Source organism: Tamandua tetradactyla, chromosome 1, assembly GCF_023851605.1.
Source record: "Tamandua tetradactyla isolate mTamTet1 chromosome 1, mTamTet1.pri, whole genome shotgun sequence".
Classification (NCBI taxonomy): domain Eukaryota; kingdom Metazoa; phylum Chordata; class Mammalia; order Pilosa; family Myrmecophagidae; genus Tamandua; species Tamandua tetradactyla.
In genome coordinates, this window is record NC_135327.1 from 150,267,063 (window position 1) to 150,290,340 (window position 23,278).

Genomic DNA, 23,278 nt, shown 5'->3' on the forward strand with positions numbered 1-23,278 from the left:
AGGTGGACCCAATATACTCACATCTGACACTGGCTCTTCTTCTGCCTCCTGGTTCCACTTGTCCATCTGCAGGAGGCAGATGAAGAGCCAGTGGCAGAATGGTGCCATGTAAGAAGGATTCGACCGGTCCTGCTGGCTTTGCACATGAAAGGAGGGAGGGCATCAGCCACCGGGACGTCAAGGAAACAGTCTTCCCCCAAGCCTCCAGAAAGACCACAGCTTTATCAACACCTTGCTTTTAGCCCAGTGGGATCTCTGTCAGATTTCTGACCCACACAATAGTGCAATAACAAATGTACTGTCATCAGGCACCAAATTTGGGGTAGCTTATTAAAACAGCAATAGGAAACAAATATAGGTCAGAATAAAACCTCCCACACAAGATGAGAATACAGATCAAAATTCAAAAATACATTAAAAAAAAAAACTAATGATAAGAGGAAAGAAAATAAAATTTGGGAGGAGTATTCACTAGAGACAAATTTTAAGAAGAATATAAACTAAAATGATTTTAAAATAAAGATAGGTAAAAACTTCAAAAGATGAAAGCAGGAATAAGATCATAAAATAAAGAATATGAAATAAGGAATATGAAACTTAAGCAGAAATGAAACTATAAGTAGTATATATATATATAAGAAAGATCAATTAGAAATTTGGAAAAATATATATATATATATATACACACACACTGTAACGGAAATTAAAAAAAAAATCTCAATAGATGAATAACCTGTACATTTAACATTGTCAAGGAGAGAATTAGTAAATTTGAAATAATATTGAGAAAAAACCCAGAATGCATCCCAGGGAGGAAATGCAATAAAAAATATGGAGAAGCAGCCAAAGGACATAGGGGAGAGATTGAGAAAATCCAAAATAAATCCAACGGGAGTTACAGAAGACAAAAAGAAGGAAAAGTAGAGAAACAAAATTAGAAGAGATAATAAATAAGTTCCCAGAACTGAAAAAAGATATGTATAAAAGTGCACACTGAAGATCAACAGGAAAACAAAAAAATAAATCCACATGTAGAACCATCATAGGAAAGTTACAATGCATCAAGATTAAGAGAAAAGTTTAAATGCTCTCAGAAAGAAAAGAAAGGAACACAATTACACTGGCAGTGGATATCTCATTAATAGCAGAGTATAAAAGACTATTAAGTATTATTCTGAAAATGTTAAAGGAATACAACTCTAATCTCAATCAAGAAGGAGCTTAAGGAAAACAGACGTATCAGCCAGAGGTAGATTTACCATAAAGCTAACGAAGCTTTTAGCTATTCTAATACACTAAAAACTACAAAGGAATTATCTGTGTAATGCAAAGGAATAACCTCCAGAATGATCTCTCAACTGTATCTGAAATCTCTTAGCCACTGAAATTTTATTTTGTTTCATTTCTTTTTCCCCTTTTGGTCAAGAAGCCTTTCTCAATTCCACAGTGCCAGGGCTAGCCTCATCCCTAGGAGTCATCTCGCATGTTTCCAGGGAGACTTATACCTCTGAGTCATGTCCCATGTAGGGTGGAGGGTAGTGAGTTTATTGCAGAGTTGGTTAGGGAGAGAGGCCACATCTGAGTAACAAAAGAGGTTTTCTGGGGGTGACTTGGACATAATTTTAGTATGTTTAGCTTCTCCTTTGCAGGAATAAGTTTCATAAGGGAAAGCTCTAAGATTGAGGACTTGGCTTATTAAACTGGGAATCTCTAATGCTTGTAAGAATATCAGGAATTCCTCAGGAGGGGAAGTTTAATATTTCCATATCTTTCCTCAGTCCTTCTAGGGGACTTTGCAAATATGTTTTTCTTTTCTGCCCAAACTAATCTGGGATGTATTTGGGTATAACATTAATCTATACAAAATAACAAGACCTCATTCTCTATTTGAGGTTCCATGTAATTATGTTGTCTGAATAAACTCACCATATAGGTTAATTTAGTGTGCTACAGAAAATATGTTTTGTACCAAATAAATGTCTTTTCCTTTGGATTCCCACAGAAGTTGAAGTTTTAAAATACAATCAACATCATCCTTTACCCTGTATTCTGACTTACCTTAGTCCTAACCAGATCAGCTTCATTCATAACTCTAACTGAAGTCTGATCTCTTTTTAAGCTTCTTTAACAGTTGCTGTATGTGGTAATGCTGACTTTTAAAGCTGCAAAACTTCAACTCTGAGTCTTAGTTGTCACACAAGTACCCAAAGCTCCAGGGAAATATTAGGTTATACACATAGAACACAACATCTCAGAATTTAGAAATAAAACTTAAAACTCAGGAACAGATGTGACTACTCTAAGAGTTTACAATCTAGGAACCTTTACAGTAAGCCTTATTGAACATTCTGTACTCCTTAATCAATGATTGCCCAATCTCTTCCCAATCTCTGCTCATGTTCTATCCCAATAATATTTGCTCTCAAATTCAATTCTCAGAGTTTGCACATCATGGTTAGTCTATATTAGTGAGGTCTTACAATATTTGCCTTTTCATTTAGGCTTATTTCATTCAACATAATGTCCTCAAGTTTCATTCACCTGTTTGCATCTCTCACTTCATTCCTTCTTGTAGCCACTCAGTATTCCACTGTATATGCAGACCACAGTTCACCCTTCCGCTCATCAGTTGATGTACCCTTAGGCCACCTCCATGCATTGCAACTCGTGAATACTGCTGCCATGAACATCAGTGTGCAAATGTCCATCCAGTTTCCTGCTTTCAGTTCTTCCAAGTATATACCTAATGACAGGGTTGCAGGATCATATGGCAACCCTATACTTAGCCTCCTGTGGAACCACCACACTGTCCAACAGAGGGGCTGCACCATTCTACTTCCCCACCAACAGCGAATAGGTACATCTCTCTCTCCATATTTTCTCCAGCACTTGTATCTTTCTGTTATTTTTTAAACAGTTTTATTCACACACCATACAATCCATCCTAAATAAACCATCAGTGACTCATGGTATAAACACATAGTTATGCATTCACCACCACAATCTATATGAGGATATTTCTACTTCTTCTACAAAGAAAGAAGAAGAGGAGAAAAGGAAGAAGAAAAGAAAAGTAAAAAGGAGAAACTACAAGAATCCCATACCCCCACTCTTCTATTTCCCTTTTACTGACATTTAGCTTTGGCATACTGCCTTTGTTACAATTAATGGAAGAATATTACAATGTTACTGTTAACTATAAACTATAGTTTGTATTGATAATATTTTTCTGGATCTTCTCTTGACTTCAGCAAAAAAATGAGTGAACCCAAAAGAAGGAGTGGAATGATACAACAAACATTGGTACATGTTTTGATGATAGAGTATAAAAATAACTAAATTTTGTATTAAAAAGATGGATTAAATATTTTAGTTGATCTTAACATGGGTAGTTTAAATAATAAGATCTTTGTCAGGAAGAAAATAGTGCAAATGTAGAAAATTAATGGCCTAAAAAGCCTAGGCTTACAGTTGATAAGATAAAAAAATCTGGCATATATTTAGAAGGGATAGTTATAATTGAATCTTTTATTTTATAATCTGGGGGTAATGAAGAAATACTTCTACTACAAATGAGATTCCTGACTTTGTACCCAATCATGCTGGGCTATACACTCAGGGCTGGCAACACTGAGCTAGTTAGTGAGACTCCACATCTATCATTAGGTGTTTTGGTTAAACTCTTCAGAAGGTAAGACATCAGCCCTGGATGCTTATCCTGCTTAAGTGATAAGAGCTGCACAGTACAAGGGAGCATTACCAGGACCCACTCAGAGATGGCCTGAGTAGCCCTTACCGTAAGTCATATGTTAACAAGATTTCAAAGTCTGCCATTTATTAGAAAAGATGCTGAACTATAAATAAGGAAACTTAGTTTTTTCCCCAATATTCTTTCCCCTACAATCTTTTATGGCCTGCTATTTTTGTCTAGAAAATGAAATGACCCCTAGCTCAATGAAAGTATTGTGAAATAAATGAAATGATAATCATAAACTAAAGTGAGCTGAGCTCTTCAGAGAACTGATTTTATTTGCCATGTAAGAGGTATCCAGAAAACGTGCATGAATCAACATACTAATGGACAGCAACAGGTTACCAGTGTTGAGATCACATTTATGTATCTCCTCAGTGGATTGCTGATCAGTTTAAGGGGGAAAAGGATGCAGGAGAGTTATGCAAATCTCTCTTGAACACAATGAAGAAACTTACTGAATCCTATTTCAGAAAAGGAAGAGGGGCAAGAGAGCAAGAGTTCACTGCCTGCTAAGCCACTTTTCCTAGTGACAGTATCACAAAATAAATAAATATTTGGCACCCTATATTTACCCCTATCTCAGCACTCATGACAATGAATTGTAATAGCCTGTGAATTCCTTGAGGATCAGGGACTATGTTTTGTCCCTAAATACAATAGGTATTGTATTCCCAATACCTATTCACAATACCCAGTACATAGAAAGTGTTATTAATACTTGTAAAATGAATTAATAAAGGAAACTGAACCTCTATATAGCTAGCAAATCTTTGGTAAGGGTGGTTGCTGACTACAATTTATCTAATTATAGATGACTCCTGAATTAATTCCAGGGAAATCTATAAACCACTCACAAATTCTATAGCCACAAGTCAGTGGCACCTGAAGTGATAAAAGGGAGTTTGGGAAGAGAGACTTTTAGAATGACTGCTGAGCAAGATAGCTAGCAGCAAGGAAACCCAGACCTAATCACTTACTGTCAATTGTCTTTATGAGGAAATACTGGCCAACCAACCTAAACTCATTTTCTACAGCTTACTTAGAGATAGGATGGATAATACACATTTATAATGTATGCTTAATTAAAATACTTAAAGTTAAGTCAAAGACCCAACTATTTTGAAATCACTCAATTAATAATTGAGGACTAATAATCAGTTTTATTGAAATTCTTCATTTTTAAGAATGATGCCAATTTTGAGTATCTCTGAAACAGCAGTGATCCTGGTTGCAAATTAGCATTGCTTTAATACTGATGCTAAACGCTATATTCAAAGATAATGATTTGGATGTTGTGAGGTAGCCTTAAAGCAGAAGGATTTTTAAAAGCTTCCTAGATGAGTGTATTTCAGTGGTTCCCAAAATTGTCTGCACATTGGAATTACCTGGGCATCTATTAAAAATTCCAAGTGTTGGCCAAACTCTGGATCAACTAAATCATCATCTCTGGGGTGGGGCCCAGGCTTCAACATTTCTTGAAGCTTCTCAGGGGATTCCAAAGTGCAAATTTGGGAACCACTGTAAATCTCATGTAGATCCCGAGTTGCGAGTCACTTTTCCAAAGGGTCTAAATGCCAGGAAAATTTCCCAGCACTCTAATCATTAAATTTGTAACTCATCAGAGATCCACTGCCCTTTCTATGCCTCCTTTCTATATAGTAACACTAAAGACAAGGTGCAAAGCAATTAAAGGAGATAAGAAACATGCTATCTCTCATAAGTATAATAGAGAAATATTTTTATGAGTTTTCAGTCTAAGAGCTGGAAAACAGCATTCTTATGAGGAGTTCTTCTAAATGTTCCTTAAAATGGAAAGTTTTAATAATACAGGCATGATTGGCATTTTAGAATAATGTACTATGTATAAGCAACTGATCTTCATTCAAGTCTGAAAAGCTGGTATGTAAGAGTACTTGATGAACATTTTGCCTGTTTCTAGTTGGTATTTATTTATCTACTTTCCAGTGGGATTCAGATGTCAACGTCCATGCAAGGAAAAGTGGAGGAGCCAGAGAGAAGATAGCCAGTATCAGAGCTGTTGACAAAAAGAACAGGAAAATTAAATGCAGGCATATTTTGCTTTGGAAGTTATCTGATTATGTCACCTGTGATGACAATGAATTACAATTGACAGTGATCTCACAGCAGGAGCTAATTAATCCCTTATTAGCAGGTCATCAAAGATTGCTTTTCTAGTTTGAGGCAACCATAACACACCACACGTTTTGCTGCCATGCTATCCAGAATTGCCTCCCCAAATTTTTAGAGTGGGTGGGTGTACAGATGAGCTCATGCCACCAACCCCTCAACTCTGGTATCTAAGAGGACAATTTTGACTCCTATTTAAATTGATGGCTACCCCACAGCCTCTGGCCCATCACTACATCTTCTCAGTCTCACTCAGAGTTAAAGCTTCTCCTTTTTTTTAACAACCATGGTAATCTTGACAAACAACAATTTGGATAGAGATGTGTTTTGAACTCCGTTCTGGGCACTGGGACAATGTTTTGCATGCATCATGACAAGATCATCCTCTAAGTACTTATGAGATAGGTATCATGTTAAATATGAGAAGACCATGCAAGTTAAAGCAGTTGCTTAAGATCATATAGTTAGTCAGATAATAAGCGGCACAGAGCCATTTGCTCGCATGAAAGCTGTTGCTCTTTCCTATCTCTGTGCTGGAAACATGCTGTTACCTCTGCTGGGACATGTCCTCTCCTCTGTTCCTTTTAGAAATGATTCAAATATCACCTTCAAGCCTTTTGTGACCACCAGTCTTGTTTCCCTATCAAGGTGCATGGTATACCCCCATTATAGTATTAAACATGCTAACTCTTGCTATCATTAGACGCTTTTACTTTGGGCTGCATACCACTGATGCCAATAAAGAGGTGTTGAATAAATCAACAAACAAAATGACATTTAAAAAATGTACTGCACTGCTAGCTACACAACCAGGATGTGACTATCAAAGCAAAATCTCTGAGGAACATTTATATTTGCGTTTCATAAAGATTATGCAAGGACAATTTGTTTATAGTAAGATATTAGATAGAAGTGACAAGAGATATTCATTTAAATAATCAGTATTTCCTGAGTATCTTCTGCAAAACATATTCTAAAGTACTGCAAGGACACAAAGTTGGTCGCTGTCCTCAGAAGAAAGCACGTCATGTCAAACTCTGCATAAATCAGTTTGAAATTAAAGAAAATCTGTCTATTATGTGGACCCACAGTTGTTACACTGGCATGTTCTCAACCACTAGGGAAGACCCACTTAAATACACACCATTATATTCAATAGCCACATACCTCCAAGGCATCTTTTAGGATTACAGTGCTAAAGAAACTGCTCTTTTTAAAGCTTAGGGTATTGATTTTCATGATAATTCTAAAAAATGTTAGGGAATATTACTTTAGCCCCTACTTAAGTGACTTTTTGATTCGTTTAAAAGTCCAAATAACTGATAACTGTTAGTAAGAAATCCATGAAAATCTACTCCCTTTGATCCGCCTAAATTTTACATAACAGTGATTTTCTTTCTTTCTTCATGGAATACTGTGTAACAACATGGTATTAAATTGGGTCTCTTTGTCCCAGTTCATCTAAATCCAAAAGAAGTTGAAAACAGAAAGCTACTAGAAAAGTAATTCCAAAGCAGACTCCAAAGTGAAATACAAGAACACTTTTGCAGGATTTGAAAATGAAGTAGTCAAAAATTAGTCTGAGAGATCAACAGTCACTGTGAGGGTATAAAGAGATTAAAGTAGAAATTGGAAAGACTGCATACTTAAAGAGAATTTACTGAAAGGCCATAGGCCCCAACCTCCTCCAAAGGCTGGGAATCAGAGGAACCACTGGAACATACCCTTTGGGGGCTTACAGGACCTAAGGCTGATCCTCACCTAGGAAATCTAACAAACAGGGATTAGCAGAGGTGAACTGTGGGGAAATTCACCTCTCCCTAGTCAAATGTTTAAGTTTCGGGTCTCCCCTGAACCAGGTGTGAGGGAAACTGAGGTTGGGGCCAGGAACTTATGTTCTCATGTTCTGAAGTTCTTTTCATTCCAATAGTGCTAATAAAGCAGAGTCAAATGATTATAGTTCAACAGTTTCCTGTCTAGGGATGAAGTATACAGTAGGCACTCAATAAACATTCACCGAATAACCCCAGATTGCCCATGCACAGAAACTTTTTCCAGTACCTCCAAAAGTTTTCAGTTTATAAGCATTGATACATTGGGGCTAGAAACAATGTGGTAAAGGGAAGAACCTTACAAAATTTTGGAGCCAAATTGATCAAATTTCAAACTATAACTCTTTTGCTCCCTCCTTATGAATTTTTTTGGGAAATTATTCTTAACCACAACCCTCCAAGTGGATTTATTACCCCTATTTTATAGATGGGAGAACTGAGTTCATAGAGGTTAAGATAAAGGAAATGACCTAGGTAAAGTTTCAACCTAATTCCAACACAAACTACAAATATGTTAGGCCACATTCTCTCACCATTTCTATTGATATATTCTTTCTCTAGGTCTGTTAATATGATATAGTGTGGCTTAAAGTGAAATCTCTTTTGCCTGGCAGACAGCCAGTCTTTTAAAAGGGAGCTTATCACATATTTGAATTATCTATTATGTCACAATTTTAGCTGCACAGTCTCAGTTTTGTGGATGACTCAGTGTTGAACCTAATTACTGCCCACCTATTGATGCAAACCTAGAATGTATGCTCTTTTTGGTTCAAAAGCATTTGTGCCTCATATATACCATATCCTTTTCAAAAGTATTTCTTTACTCCTAAAAAAAGCACTCATCTGTGATATCCGTAGGACTGCTCTCTCAAAGAAATCAGAACTGGGTTAGTTGACAAGCACAGGTTATACTCAAGTTATTTCAGTCATCAGGACTCTTGTCTTGAGAATCTCCATGAAAGCAGAGTTAGGTGATTACAGGAAAGGAAATGAGCAAACAAGAAAGTGAATTTAAGAGTTACTGAGGACAATGGATAAAAGAAACAACATTCAGCATCCAAGTCTAGAAGGGCTTCCAATAGCTTTTTCATGTTCTAAGTATTTTTCTGCATTCCCCCCACCCCATCCAAAAACAAAGGCAAAGAGAGACTAGTATGTGACTATTTACCCTGAGTAAATGCATCTAATAAACAGAAGACGGGACAAAAAAGCTTGAGGACTGGTCTTAGTTCTGAGCCTTCCGAAGAATCATGTCTATTCTTATTATCATTAGGAAATGTTTCTAAAGTGTTTTGAAGCCTTTAATAAAAATCCTTCTATAAATACAAGGCTGTTTATGTCAGTATAAAAACTCTCAGAAATTCACTATAACTCAGCTTTCATACTTGAAAATCTTTTGGGAAAAATATTTGAGAAATGGCTCCTTTTTAAGATTTATGTTGACTATAACAAGTGGACTCACTCTGATTGTGGCTAATCAGAGAAGGCATTTTAAAAACAAGCCTTCAAAGCAGTTATACATGGAAATACCATCTCTTTTTAACCTTAGGTTTTATCATTTTAAGAATAATTATGATTAAATACTATGAGTGGCCTGTTTTTTAAAAAGGAGCACAAAAACATTGGTACGTATCAATAGCAATATTAATACTTTTGGAGAAGTATAGAAAAAAGATTTTTAGTGTAGTTTACTTTATCTGAAAAGGAGCTTCTCCAGTTCTAGGGCCTAAATTAATAATCAGCTGCTAAAGTTTGGTCTATCCACTGCTCTTTCCATTTCCTAATGGGATCCTGTTTTCTCCCACCAAAATGCATTATAGTTTAGCTCTATATCAGAGGGCAGACAATAAAATATAGTTAAGAAAGAATTCCAAGAAATACATCAGGGATAGGAAACTATTCAGTGTCAAATGCACCAAATGATCTTTTGATAAACAAATGTATCTCTGTTGTATCAATTCCACAAGATTTAGCAAGAGGAAACAATATTGGATTACAGAATATTAAAACCCTTAATTGCTAAACAAATTAATCATTTTGTATATAATATTTTAATTCAAATTAATCAAGATCTTTATGGTAGTGAAGTATGGTAAACCAGAAAAAACCACAACTCATTTTCTAGGAGAAATTTGATTTATATGAATCATTATTAAGGGAAGGCTCAGTGAAGTGGCAATTTGCAGTAAAAGGAAAAGAAAAAAAAAATGGATCACTAGATAAAGAAGCAAGTCAGTTCCCTAGAATCTTTAAAACTACCATCGTCTTTATGCAAACATTTTTAAACTTCACTGAAAATGAGTTCTATTTGATATATATCAATATACAGGGATTTAAAAATCCACCTATATATAATAGATCTCATTAAAAAAAAATCTATGCCTTAAAGACAAGATTTTTTAATCATTCTGTTTGTGGTAGTTAGATTCAGTTGTCAACTTGGCCAGGTGAGCGTACCTAGTTCTGTTGCTGCGGACATGAGCCAATGGTACGTGAACCTCATCTGTTGCTGATTTATATCTGCAGTTGGCTAGGAGGCGTGCCTGCTGCAATGAATGATATTTGACTTAATTGGCTGGTGCTTAAATGAGAGACCGCAACGTAGCACAGCCCAAGCAGCTCAGCATACCTCATCTCGGCACTCGCAGCTCAGCCCAGGCCTTTGGAGATGCAGAAAGAAGTCACCCCAGGGAAAGTTGTTGGAAGCCAGGGGCCTGGAGAGAAGGCCAGCAGAGACCATCCTGTGCCTTCCACGTAAGAAAGAGCCTCAGTGGAAAGCTAGCTGCCTTTCCTCTGAAGAACTAACAAAATAAATCCCCTTTTATTAAAAGCCAATCGGCCCCTGGTATGTTGCATTCCGGCAGCAAGCAAACTAGAACACTGTTGTTTTGACTTTTTAAATGCCCCTCCCCCTTTTAACCATGATAAGAACTTGCCTGTCTTGAAGACACTTAAAAATATTCCACTTTGAAGAAACTATCAAAGGGACATCAACTGGCACACATGCTTGGCATCAGGGCACATGAAATGGCCCAATTAAACCCTCTGCAGTCTTTGCAGTATGCAATTTAAATGTACCTAAGAAATGTCAAATGGTTGCTCATGCAGAATTATCCTTACCAATGCGCTATCAACAAAGCATAAAAATCCCTGCAGAAACCCACAAGATGCCATTTGTCTTGACTTAAGAGAAAGGGCTTTTTAAGCAGAACACAATGATCAGAAATGCCTTCCTTGGGAGAGGTAGTGATGCCAGAAGATAAGGAAACTCTGCCAGCACCTCTCTCTGTTAGAAAGGGTATTCCCCACATCAGGCTCTAAAAACAATAGCAGGAGAAAAGCCTCTGTACTTGACCTCTATCGTTTAATTCTTCAATAGTTCAGGAAAAGTCTTCTCCATTTTATAAATTTGAAGAACAAATAGTAAAGGGTAGGAGAAAATTATTAGTAAAGTTACAGGCTCAGTCTATAGTTTCTCAACTCAAATGGAAAAAAAAAAAACAGCAGTAAACAAACAGGAGACAAAATGAGCTGGATCAAAGGTGATAAATAGGAATAATACCAACCTCAGCCCTTCAACCTTTCTTCAGCCATGTCTCTGAAGTGGGTCCAGGTCTGACCACACACCCAAGGAGCCTCCACCTAGTGCCTTGACTGCCCTTACTTTCTCTTTGGAAACAAATTTCTGTTGCTAAGATACATGTCAATTTGCATTCCCTACCTAAATTGTTCTCAAATCTTGCCTGGAGCTCTAACTTCCAAAGTGCTTTCTCCTGGGTGCTAGTTCCTAATAGGTTTTGACCCCCGCCTGCCTTAGCAACCTGCTCAACTGCTTCCTTGGATTGGACCCTTCCTTGGGCCACAATTCTTTACCTCTGTGCACAAGGAAGTATAATAATATCTAACTAAAAAAGTGAGCTTTTAGGCTTCGAAGGACAGTGGACAGAGGATGTGGAAATTCAGGAGAGGGAGAAGAATAGCTTGTAAACCCATAAACACCAGCCTAACCAGTAATTATTCTATATATTTAAACATGTCTTCTATAACCTTGGGATATGATGAAGTAAATTCTAGTGGCTAATTCATGTTAACACCAGAGGTTAATTTTATTAATGTACATGTGGCAATAGCTTATTTAGACTAGTACTTCTAGAATTGGCATATTTAATAAAACCGGAAGGCATTTAACACTTTAAAATATTTTTCATGATTTATATTTATCAATTAAAGCCTACTATCTCATCAATAAGTCATGCTATTTTAAATTCATCTCTAAATTTGTAAAGATGCACTTAAGAGTAAGCTATTCATTTAAACAAGTAACATGTCTATGAGTATACTCATACCTATTTAGCGTGGCATGGAATTTAGTAGAATTAATGTTATTAATGGAAGTCTTCTAGTAAAAAAACATTGAATAATACTAATGCAGGCTTTATCCTCTGATAACATACCTAATTACATAAAATCCTACACTAATGATATTGTGTCAACCATAAAAGGCTGGGCAATGGCACAGATAATTTTATATATAATATAGATACCACTATATCTTCATGGCTTTTAGGGCTGGGGTCGAGAGGAAGCCTGAAGTATAACACTACAAGAAAAGGAATCCTTATATTTACACATGGTATTTACTTGGAAAGATACTTATGGGGCTAAATACTTCTAAATATGTTGCTGACAGCAACATTTCTCCAAATAGCTGTGATATGTAAAGTATATGATGTGAAATCTTTCCTAATACTTATCTCTGAATGCCAAATCTTCTTAATAGAGTGTGGTGATTTGGAGCTGTATGTACCCCAGAAAGACATGTCCTTAAACTTAACCCATTCCTGTGTGTGTGAACCCACTGTAAATAGGACCTTTGGATGAGGTTACTTCAGGTAAGGTGTGGCCCAGGATAGGTCTTAATCTTATTACAGGAGTCCTGTATAAAAGGAATGAAATTCAAAAAAGAGAGAGAGAAAGCCACAGGAAGCAAGCTAAATTCAATGGCATGCACAAGTGAGGGGAAAGACCAGGAGAGGCCACCACGTGCGCTGCCACCTGCCAGAGGAGCCCAGGACCAAGGATCACCAGCAGCCAGCCTCAGAAAACCAGTCTTCAGGGAGAAAGCATCACCTTCGTGAGGCCTTGATTTGGACTCTTCCCCAGCCTCAAAACTCTGAGCCATTAAATTCCCATTGTCTATGCCACCCCTTTGCATGGTGTCTGCATGAGTAGTCTAGGAAATAAACATAGAATTTATCATATTAAGCTGGATTTTACTTCTGGATGAATTATCTGGAATTTTTTCTTTCATTTTGGTTCTACGATATAAGCCCTCAGTGAGGCTGATTCCTTCCATGAGATGGGCACCAGCCATCTGACTCTTCTGTCCCTTCAGAATGTTGGAGGGACTTATACTGCTTTGAGCTAATCACACTCGGAGAAGAAGGGATGATTCCAACTTGGTTTTAAAAATAATAATCTTTTTCAATTACAATTCTTATTCATTACTATCTAACACCAAAATAAATCTCTTTTTTTTTTGAAGTCTCACAGAGGAGAAATGCCAGTATACTCAAAATAATATAAAACATTATCTAATAAAATTAAAAAAATATTTAGTAAAATAAAATGATCCTTTGGTTAGCATATTGTGGACATTTAACTTAAAGAAAATTTAGCAATAGTCATCATTCCTGGGACCCTTATATATCAATATGTTGGTATTAGATGGAACTAGAAAATGATATGATTAACCTGTAAGTGAAGATTTTTCAGTGAAATCACACCTGTCAATTACATTAGTACCCTTAAGCATAATAAATGTATCATTTGGGATCATGCATATTAGGTATAACTTAGGTTGAAATTCTAATCAAATCGATGCCCATTAAGTATTATTTGGTGCTTTCAAGCCTGATGAAATGTCACCTTTAATTATTCATCAAAAAAAGAAAGTAATCACTATAAAAACTTACTTCCTCAAGTAGAAGATGTGGTCATTGTAAACCATTCATATCCATGAAGTGGTTCTTCAATTATATATATATATATATATATATATATATATATATATATACACACATATACTTATATACAGTGTGCATGTACATATATACATATTCTGTAAATTAAATATTATGCAAATTTATTTCTATAGACTCTTTAGCAGAGCTCTTACCATCACAATATAAAAGACTAAGATAACCATATTTCCATTCCTGCAAAAGGCAGAATTTGATCAACTACAAATTATAAGGCTTTGAATTTCTATAAATGCATAAATTCATCTCCTTTCATCTTAACCAAAGCCATAAAGAGAGAGAATAAAGCCACAGGCTTTTTGAGGTCAGAGAGGATTTCCTGTTATTACAAATTCAAATGAAAGACAATAAAAATATATCTATATAAATTTAAACCAGGACTACAGTGATGTCACTACAGGATTATAATGTGTACTTTAGTTTCATTTATTAAATGTGCTGGCTGTTCCAAATCATTCAAACATCAGATATAAAAGTGTAAACAGTTCTTATAGAAAACACATAAACTCTCAGATGAGTTCATAGTCTGTTCCCATGAAATATGAACTCAGGACAGAATTTCAAACAGCATGACAATTAAAGAAAACATGGTTCTTTATGTTATATATTTTAAAATCAGGTTCTTAGTATCTATGAAAATGAGATTACCAAGGACAGAAAAATAAACTAAATAGTTCTAGTTGCCACACTATTTATTTCCTAACCCATCTTTCTTAAGTATGAAGCATTAAGAACCCTCAAAGTTCATCAGCATTTAGATACCCAAGAACAGTTATCCAAGTTAATGCCACCTCATCAGTAAATTAGCCCGCCACGGAAATTAGCAAAAATCTTAGGGAAATTACCACCTTCAACACATGATCCACCATTTACTGACTTAAGCTCGACTACCAAATTTCTGTTTTAAAAAATGAACCCTTGAAAACCGAACTAAAAAACTGAAATTTCTGTCTGCTGGGGAAGTCACAGACTCCTTCAGTGCCATCTCCCAGGTGTTGCCTAGCATCCCCCCCTTTCCTTTGTGTGCAGATATTTTAATATGTTTCCATTAAACAGCCCACAAGAGAACTTAAGTCTAATGGAGGGGCCTGACTAGTTCATAAACCAGAAACAGGGGGCAATTCTAGCTAGTTATCAAGGTGTGAACTCTCAGTGGCTGAGCCCTGTTAGCCTGGAGTTGTATAAGACCTTTGCCCTTGGGCAGCCCAGATTCCTCTCTCCTTTCCTGGGGAAGCTGGGTGACCCTGACCTGAGCAGCTGACCTATAAGAGACCAGCCACAATGTGTTCTTCCCCTTGTGCTGTGTAAGTAATAAAGTGGCCATTTGCTGAAATGTGCCTAAGACTGTGTTGCCATGGCAAACTGTACAGCAACTTGCTCCACATCATATTGAATTTTCTTTAAAAAAAATCATTATATTTTATCACTTTAATGATTTCTCATTGTTTCTCTTCCTTCCTTTTTTTTTCTCATAGCTTATTACTAGTAGTTAAATAGCCAGTAGCTTAGCCATATAAGCAGGATCATAAATTAGAACGAAATTTTAAAAAAATGAAATTAAGCATGTTATATAAAGTATGAATTTATATAATTATGTATAGTATGGTGAAAGACTTATGCCTTCTCTAATTGTTTCAAGGAAAATTAACCAGTTTAACCTCTTCAGCCCACTAATAATAGCCTGCAGCTCTTAGCTCCCTAAAATATTTTGTGATATATATATTCTTCCCTGTTAGATTAGAAACTTTATGAAGGGGAAAACTGTGTCCTCTTAACACTCTTGTTCTCCCAGGGTCTCAAATAGTGGCTGAAATATAACAGGCACTCAATAAATGTCCACCAAACTGATCTTATATACTTTATTGTTCCATAGATATTTGTCACGTAAGTATTCTGTTGACCAAGTAGGATGGGCATTGAGCAAATGCTCAAAATCTTAGCTGGAGACTACAAAGCAAATTCTCCCCAAGGATAAACTTTACTCCTTTGCCTTTCCATGTTGGTGGCTTTCAGCATTTACAATTTTAGCCTCTGTGTGCCATAAGAAGGCAGAGTCTTCTCATTCAGGATATGTGTATATACATACACTCTTCACTCTACAGCATATGGCAATAAGTTTGAGATTAAATACCTAATTGTGGGGGAGGAGCAGGGGCGGGGGGAGGAAGAGCTGTTCTTGCCAGAATCCAAGTCTTGTGAAAGTAGGCAATGCTATCTCATAGTTAATAAGCTAATGGGAATGTTTCCAGCATTTCCTTCAGTGTCTAGAAAACAGAGTCTGCAATGTGCCAAGATATCACTGATTTATTTCTGTAAACAGTGGTGAAAATAAACTCATGGAAGCCAAAAAAGCAAATTTAAAAAAAAAATAAATATTCATTTGCTATCAAGATAGATATGACCTTTTTACCCAAGCCTGTTAGCGACAATTCAGAAAGACTATGTGAGCTAGTCATTCATTTATCTTAACTGCATTTGTAGGTTCAACCACAACTCAAGTTTAAAAATGCCCTCAATTTTGCATTCCTATGACTTTTATACATGGAATCACATTATTTTACTCATGTACCTTATTATTTTCTGACCTTTCAGGAAAGCCTTGTAATATAAATCTACAGAATGAAATAATACTAAAGAATTCCACTTTTCTCCCTCAGCATGCCTACACATAACCTTCAGCTTCACACAAGGATTCTATGAAGAGGCACCACAGCATGGTTCAAAATCTAGGCTTGGGAGGCAAGCTGTTTGAGTCCTGGCTCAAGCTCTGATTGGGAGACTTTGGGGCAAGTTATCTAAACTTTCTAAGCCTCAGTCTTAAATCTACAAAGTAGAGATATTTTAGTACTCACCTCACTGGTTCCTTTAAAAGACCAAATGAATTAATTCATGTCAAGTACTTAGGGCAATGCCTGTGACACATTAAGAATTCAATTAAAGTTAGCTACTGTTATTTATTGATATAAATGAATTAAAAATCAGCTGCTTGTGAAAATAGATACTAGGTATATTTTCAGAGCTTGCTTTTTCTCCCAGTTTTGACTCAGCTAAGGTCTTAAAAGTTTAGGTATTTCACTACTTAGATGAATTTCACTCTCCCAAATTAGAAGAAACCTGTGATATTAGGTTTCAGGGACTCGGATCAAGTTAGGACCCAATATCTTTTTTTAAAACATCCCAAAATTTCTACAATCTTTTCTGCAAAATAAAAGATAAAATAGGCCTCATATAGAAGAGTGCTTGCTTCTAGTGGCAAACTTAAAAGACATGCCTGTGAGTGTTTATATAAACACTTAAATCTGGTTCTTTAATTACTGGGGGCAGAAAGGGTGAAGGGTGGGGGTTGGAGTTGGTGGTAGGAGAGGAGTTTCATGCAGTTGGCTTTCAAAGACAAATAAGGTTTCAGTGGTAAAAATGGAAGATAATTCAGATTAAGTCAGTTTCCCAGACCAGAAAGAAATGGGCAGATTCAGAGCATGACAACTAATCACACAGACTAGTGAGAAGTGGTGAATAAGGCAGGGAAGTCAAGACCAAACAACTGAGGGCCTTCACTAACTGTCTGGGTCTGGGCTTAGTTATGCAGGCAGTGAGGATTGTGGATCTTGAATAGTTTGCAAGAAGTCCAGGACAGATTGCAGCAGCTGAAAATGATGCAGCTATGAGACTATGGATCGTCTCTCCTGCCTTAGAGATCTGCCCTCAAGGCTCAAAATGGGGAAGGGGAAGGAGGTGGATTCACCCTGTATTCCTTTCTCTCCCTCAACATTCCTCATCTACTTATACTGTCAAATCTTCTGCATTTATTTCAAGTTCAAGTTATTTCAAGACTCTCTGCCATATTCACTGCCGCCTCTACTGTCCAAGCCATGGTCTCTGTCTTTTTGCTATAACAAACTTCTAAGAGGCCTTTTGGGTTTTAGAACTTTGCCTTGTTCCCATTCACTTTCTATAATATACTGAGTCTCCACAGTGAAGCCAGTGATATTTAAAAATGTACACTGAATGATGTTATTTATTTGCATAAAGCCCTGTCAATGATTTTCCTGTGATATTTCCATTAAAATCTATGTTCTTAATAGTCCTTCACTCACAATGCTCTAACCACATTGCGTTCTTTCACTTCTTCACACTGGGCTCCTTCCTGCCTCAGCTCCATTCTGTCTTTATAGAATATTCTTCCTGCCACCAGCAAATCATTTCAGAGCTGGATCCTTTTCAACCTTAGGTTATCAGCTTCAAGGTTATCTCTTTCCCCATTCATTAGGTTCCCAATCTGATCCTTTGATACAGCACCCTTTCTTTTCTCTGAAGTATTTTCTGCAATTTAGGGTTATTCTCTTTTTGTTCACCTGTTTTTCATTGTTGTTGTTGTTAAAAGTTGGTTTGGTTTTTGTATGTCTCCTGTTCTAGGTTGTAAATTCCATCAAGGCAGGAACCACATACAGTAAAGTATTATAGCCACTTTACAGATAAGAAAACTGAGGCTCAAAGAGGAAAGATACATGCTTAAAGTAATATAATTAGTAAGTGGTGAGAGTAAGATTTGAAGCAAGATTTGTCTAATGGCAGATCATAGGCAATTTTTCACTTAAACAGGTAGAAGAAAAGCCGACAAAGGAGATAAAGAAGGAAAAACCAAAGAAATAGGCAGAGAATCAAGAAGATGCATAGCAACGGTTCCCAAAGATGACAGAATTTCAGCACAAGGGTGGGGATGAGGCAGAGAACAGTGAATAAGGTATAAATGCTTCAAAGAAGCATGAGAGCCTGAAGCCTGAATGCATAGTAACCCTTGAATTAAACCAATGTGAAAACAGGATATTTGAAATGTGAGCCAACATTAAATATATTAAAGAAAAATAAATAAATAAATGCAAATATTATTCAATGTAGGTCAATCAACTATGTTGAAAAATAGAGTATGGGGGCTGCCCCCATACATATTTGTGAATATGTATATATATATTTGCATCAGTGAATGTATACACAAACACCTATATACATATTCACAAATACACAAAGATTTTGACTCTAAAGAATACAGAGAGAGGGAACGAAAGAGTGTGAGGAGACAGATGGATAAATTTATATCATGTATCACTAGCAATTTTGCCAAAATGTTTGTGACTGCTGGGCAGCATTTTTCATTACAGAAAAAGGAATATTTCACAATAAACTTTGGCAGAGAAAAATGTATTCCGTATAAAATAATTCTCCGTTTCCAAGCTGATATAAATTAATATGCAAAAAGCAACAAGAAAAAAAGTGATTGATCTTCATATTATCATGAGTGCAACATGCAGCTTAAATTTCTCATTTTATGCATATTTTGCAAAACACTACTGCTTCCCAATTCTGGGGGGGAAATGGCCCATACAAGGTATACGCAAAATTGAGCAGGGACTCTTTAATCACAGATACACAAAATGTTTTTGAGGGAAAAAATAAAGGAATACTTTTGATCATTCTAATTTATTGTTGCTTTTATACTTATAATAGCACATATCAACCTTTGGCAAAAGAAAGAAACCCTCTGAATGATATAGAAAGGAAGCTAAAAAGCTCCTTTTAACTTTCCAACTAAAATTAAAATATAGAGAATAATAATGCCGAAAGACATTCTATTATCTGATAAGCTTCCCAGAACAAACCATGAAGTCATGCTAATTTTCGAAAAGACATCTTAGAAGTCTAACCCAAATCCCTTTTAATACTTTGTCTGTTGAATTAATGGCTAATAAAGGGTGAAGCCAGCTATCTCTCTGCCAGTAACAATAAAAGTGGAATTCCTTGAGAGAGTCACTTCCTACTCAACACTCAGTTTCCTCATCAGTTATGGACTTGCGGTACCCTGTGGCTAAGCAGAGTGGAAGCTACACTGGGTCAAGAGGTGCTCCGCAAATATTCCTTTTGTTACCCAAGCAAATAATTTCACCATTATTTTTCTTTACTCTTCACATCTTTAAGTTGAGGAGACTGGCTAGATCTGGTAAGGCAAATAAACTCTTCCTCTTGTGACAATTCCTTTTTTACTGGTAATGATTGCTGAGCAACCAGGAATAGCTCACCAGGAAGGAACGCTTTGATCAGTTAGCAATGACTTCCCTGGAACGTCCCCCAGAGGGTGCTCTTATTTACACATCTGGGCTAGATGATTGTTAAGTGTCTTTTGAAATCAAACATTTGGCATAATGAGGAATAATACTGAACTAATGTGTAATGATAGGCCATAAAGAGTATGGGCCTGAGATTTTTTCATCTATAAGATTGGAAAGTTATAGTGTATAATCTCTAGGATATCTTAAAACTAGACAATTATAAGTTTTTAGGTAGAAATTTATTTTTAAATGTTTCTTTATTGAACTTTAGAGATTAATGATTATGATGAACACTGATGATTATATTTGGCCAATGTTAAATAGTATATGGTTCCAAATATACAGATAAACAAGCTGATGGTACTCTTAACAACTTTTGCTGTACTGCTCACTAGTGCCCACCCAATTATCATTTAGGGTCCACACAGCAGGGGAGCTGGGGCCATCTGGAACTGGTCTTCTACATGAAGAGGTGGCTAAAGTGGAAAGGCAGCTGCACAAATCACAAGTAATTAACTCCCAGGCTCTCTTCAGACCCATCCAGCATAACTAGTGTTATTCAACTAGTTTCCGGAGCCAAATGTGGGATAATTCCTCCCCTCCAAAATAGTTATTCAACAATTTGAAAACTATATCATTAAATAAGCCACATTTCTGCCTCAGGTACAGCCATCTCTGAAGTTTCACATCCATGGTATGCCCTCCTTCAAAGACAGTCCATATATAACAGAACAGAGTTGATAAATGTTATCTGAAATCTCACAACATAGATTTATAGCTTGTAAGGAAAAGGGGTTTTAGCTTAAGTTGTTCATACATTTGTCAGGAATGTAGGACAGGATGTAAAATGATAGTGCGAAAAACACCTGCCAAAGTGTAAAGTCCAAAGAAGGTTTGAATAATGAAAAGAAAGCTATATAAACTCAATTGGAAAAAAAGAGTGAGCATCACAAAACTGTAAAGGATTACAGGCTCCATCTCATAAGGAAGTCTTTAGATCTGAAAATATCAGCACTCATATGTACTACAAACTATTCCAATAAAGTTCAAAAGTAGCATATTCCATGACTGCACTACTGACAACTGTCAGGGAAAATTGTTATTATTTTTCAGTGAATGAAAATGAGTAAGGAGGGAAGTAATTATATATGGAGACAATGACTAGAAAGAAGTTTTTGTTGTTATTAAATAAAAATGCTATCTATCTAGAAGGAACTGGTGACTGGAGAGTTTTTTATTAAGAAAATAAGAAAGACTGGTAAAAACTTGCTTTTGCAAACTAGACTTTACAAGTGTGCCATATTGAGCTTTGTCAGATAAATACTAATCGAGCTAAAAATGATTTATCTCTTGTTAGTGTGAATTACTGATTCGCTGGGGGACCCCAGAATTACCCTGCAGCACTGAAGGGGCCTTGGGCAGTAGATAGATCACAGATATTTAAAACAAACCCCAGAATGCTCTTTAAAAAAAAAAAAACAACTCCATTTCTTGATTTTATATATAAATAGATGTTTTAGTTCCCTTGTTGCTTAAGCAAATACCACAGAATGGGGCAGGGGGGCTTAAACAATGAGAATTTATTGACTCATGGTTTGAGGCTAGAAGAAATAAAATCAAGGTATCATCAAGGCAATGCTTTCTTCCTGAAAACTGGCATTCTGGAACTGGCTGGAAGTTTTTGGCTTCTCTGTCACATAGTAAGGCACATGGCAGCCTCTCCAAGCTTCTCCTTTCTCTTACAGGTTCTGTTGAACTTCAGCTTTTGGCTTCCCCTGGCTTTTCTCTATTTGTCTAAATTTCATTCTGCTTATAAAGAACTTCAGTTAACAGTATTAAGACCTATCATGTTTGAGGTAGGCTACACCTTAACTGAAGTAACCTCACCAAAAGACCCTACTTACAATGAGTTCATACCCACAGGGCTGGATAAAGTTTAAGAACATGTCTTTCTGGAATATATAGCTCAAAGCCACCACCATAGATGACAGCTTCAGACTTTAGCTGAATAATTAAAAAGCACTGTATGTTTGATACTTTTCCTGCCAGTATTGTTAATCCAAGTTTCTCAACTTAAACTTCAGATCAGAAAAAATTATGACTTTAAAAACATTGGCAAGTTTTAGTTTTCAAATAATATATGATGAATTACTAAAAATTAATATCAGACTTCCTGAGACCCTGTTGATGATAAATGCCTATAATCAATGATGGGCTCATAACAAATGAGTGAAAGAGAAATTTAAAAAGAAATGTTACCCAAGGAGCAAATCTGGGACAATTTAAGAAATCACAACGAACAATGATAGTAATAGCTTATAACTCATTGAGAGAAAGAAAAAAATAATCCATTAGTCCTTAGTGACACTAAACAAACAAGAGGGGAAAGCTATTTCTCAAGATAGGATGCCAGCTAATAAATGTAAATAAACTGAAAGAGTTATAATTAAGCACTTCACAACTTCATAATAGTACTTGATTCAGGCAAGAATCATCAGTGTATGTTGAAACTATTGGTTGAAAGGAATATAATAATTAAACAAAGTATATTATTAGTTACAAAAAAGTTAACAATTATTATTATTATTATTACTATTTGAGAAACCTAGCAAACATCATCTTTGCTAAGAGATCAAAGTTAATAGCACTAAAACTGGAATAAATTTACATCATGTATTTCCTGATGTCATGAGTTTATGTAGTATTTCTTTAAAAAGGTATAACCTGAATCTATTCATGAGGAAACATTAAAAAAATCCAAAATCAGAGACATTCTACAAAACAAAAAATAACAGTCATGAAAGACAAAGAAAGGCTAAAAATTTCCAAATAAAAGGAGACATGACAACTAATTGCAATGCATGATCAGTGATTGAAACGTTGGTAAGGACAAAGAAATAGCTATAAAGAATATAATCTGGACAATTGGTGAAATTTACATATGGATTCTATATTAGAGGATAGTGTTGTACTGACGTTAAATATCCTGAATTTGATCATTGTACTGTGATGATGTAGGTGAAGAATTTGTTCTTAGAAAATATGTGCTGAAAAACAAAGAAAGCAAAATTTAAAAAATATTAAATAAATAAAAACCTCAAAATATATGCTGAACTATTTAAGATAACGAGTCATCATACATACAACTTACTTTCAAATGGTCTGGCAGTAATAATAGTAATAATAATTACAATGTTATATTAGTATACACATACATGAATACACTTACAAACATACCCATTCACATACATGCACACAGAGAGAAAGAGAGAGAACAAATATGCCAAATGTTCATCATTAAAGAGTATATAGGGATTCATTATGCTATTCTTATAACCTTTCTACAAGTTTGAATATTTTTCTATTCAAAAGTAAAAGCTACGAACTTGTTTAAAAAGAAAA

The 23,278-nt window shown here is 35.9% G+C and overlaps 1 protein-coding gene across 17 annotated transcripts in view; it reads right to left on the reverse strand.

Annotated features, from left to right (window-relative positions):
• Nucleotides 1–23,278, reverse strand: part of IMMP2L (inner mitochondrial membrane peptidase subunit 2) — a 980,891-nt gene that overhangs the window by 435,385 nt on the left and 522,228 nt on the right. The window contains exon 4 of one of the 17 annotated variants that reach the window (XM_077168791.1): nucleotides 756–5,789. The exons of the other annotated variants lie outside the window; for them this stretch is intronic. Coding sequence (XP_077024906.1) covers nucleotides 5,726–5,789 — 64 coding nt within the window. The 3' untranslated portion in view covers nucleotides 756–5,725. Of the gene's footprint in view, nucleotides 1–755; nucleotides 5,790–23,278 lie in introns of those variants that run through there. 17 annotated transcript variants of the gene reach the window in all.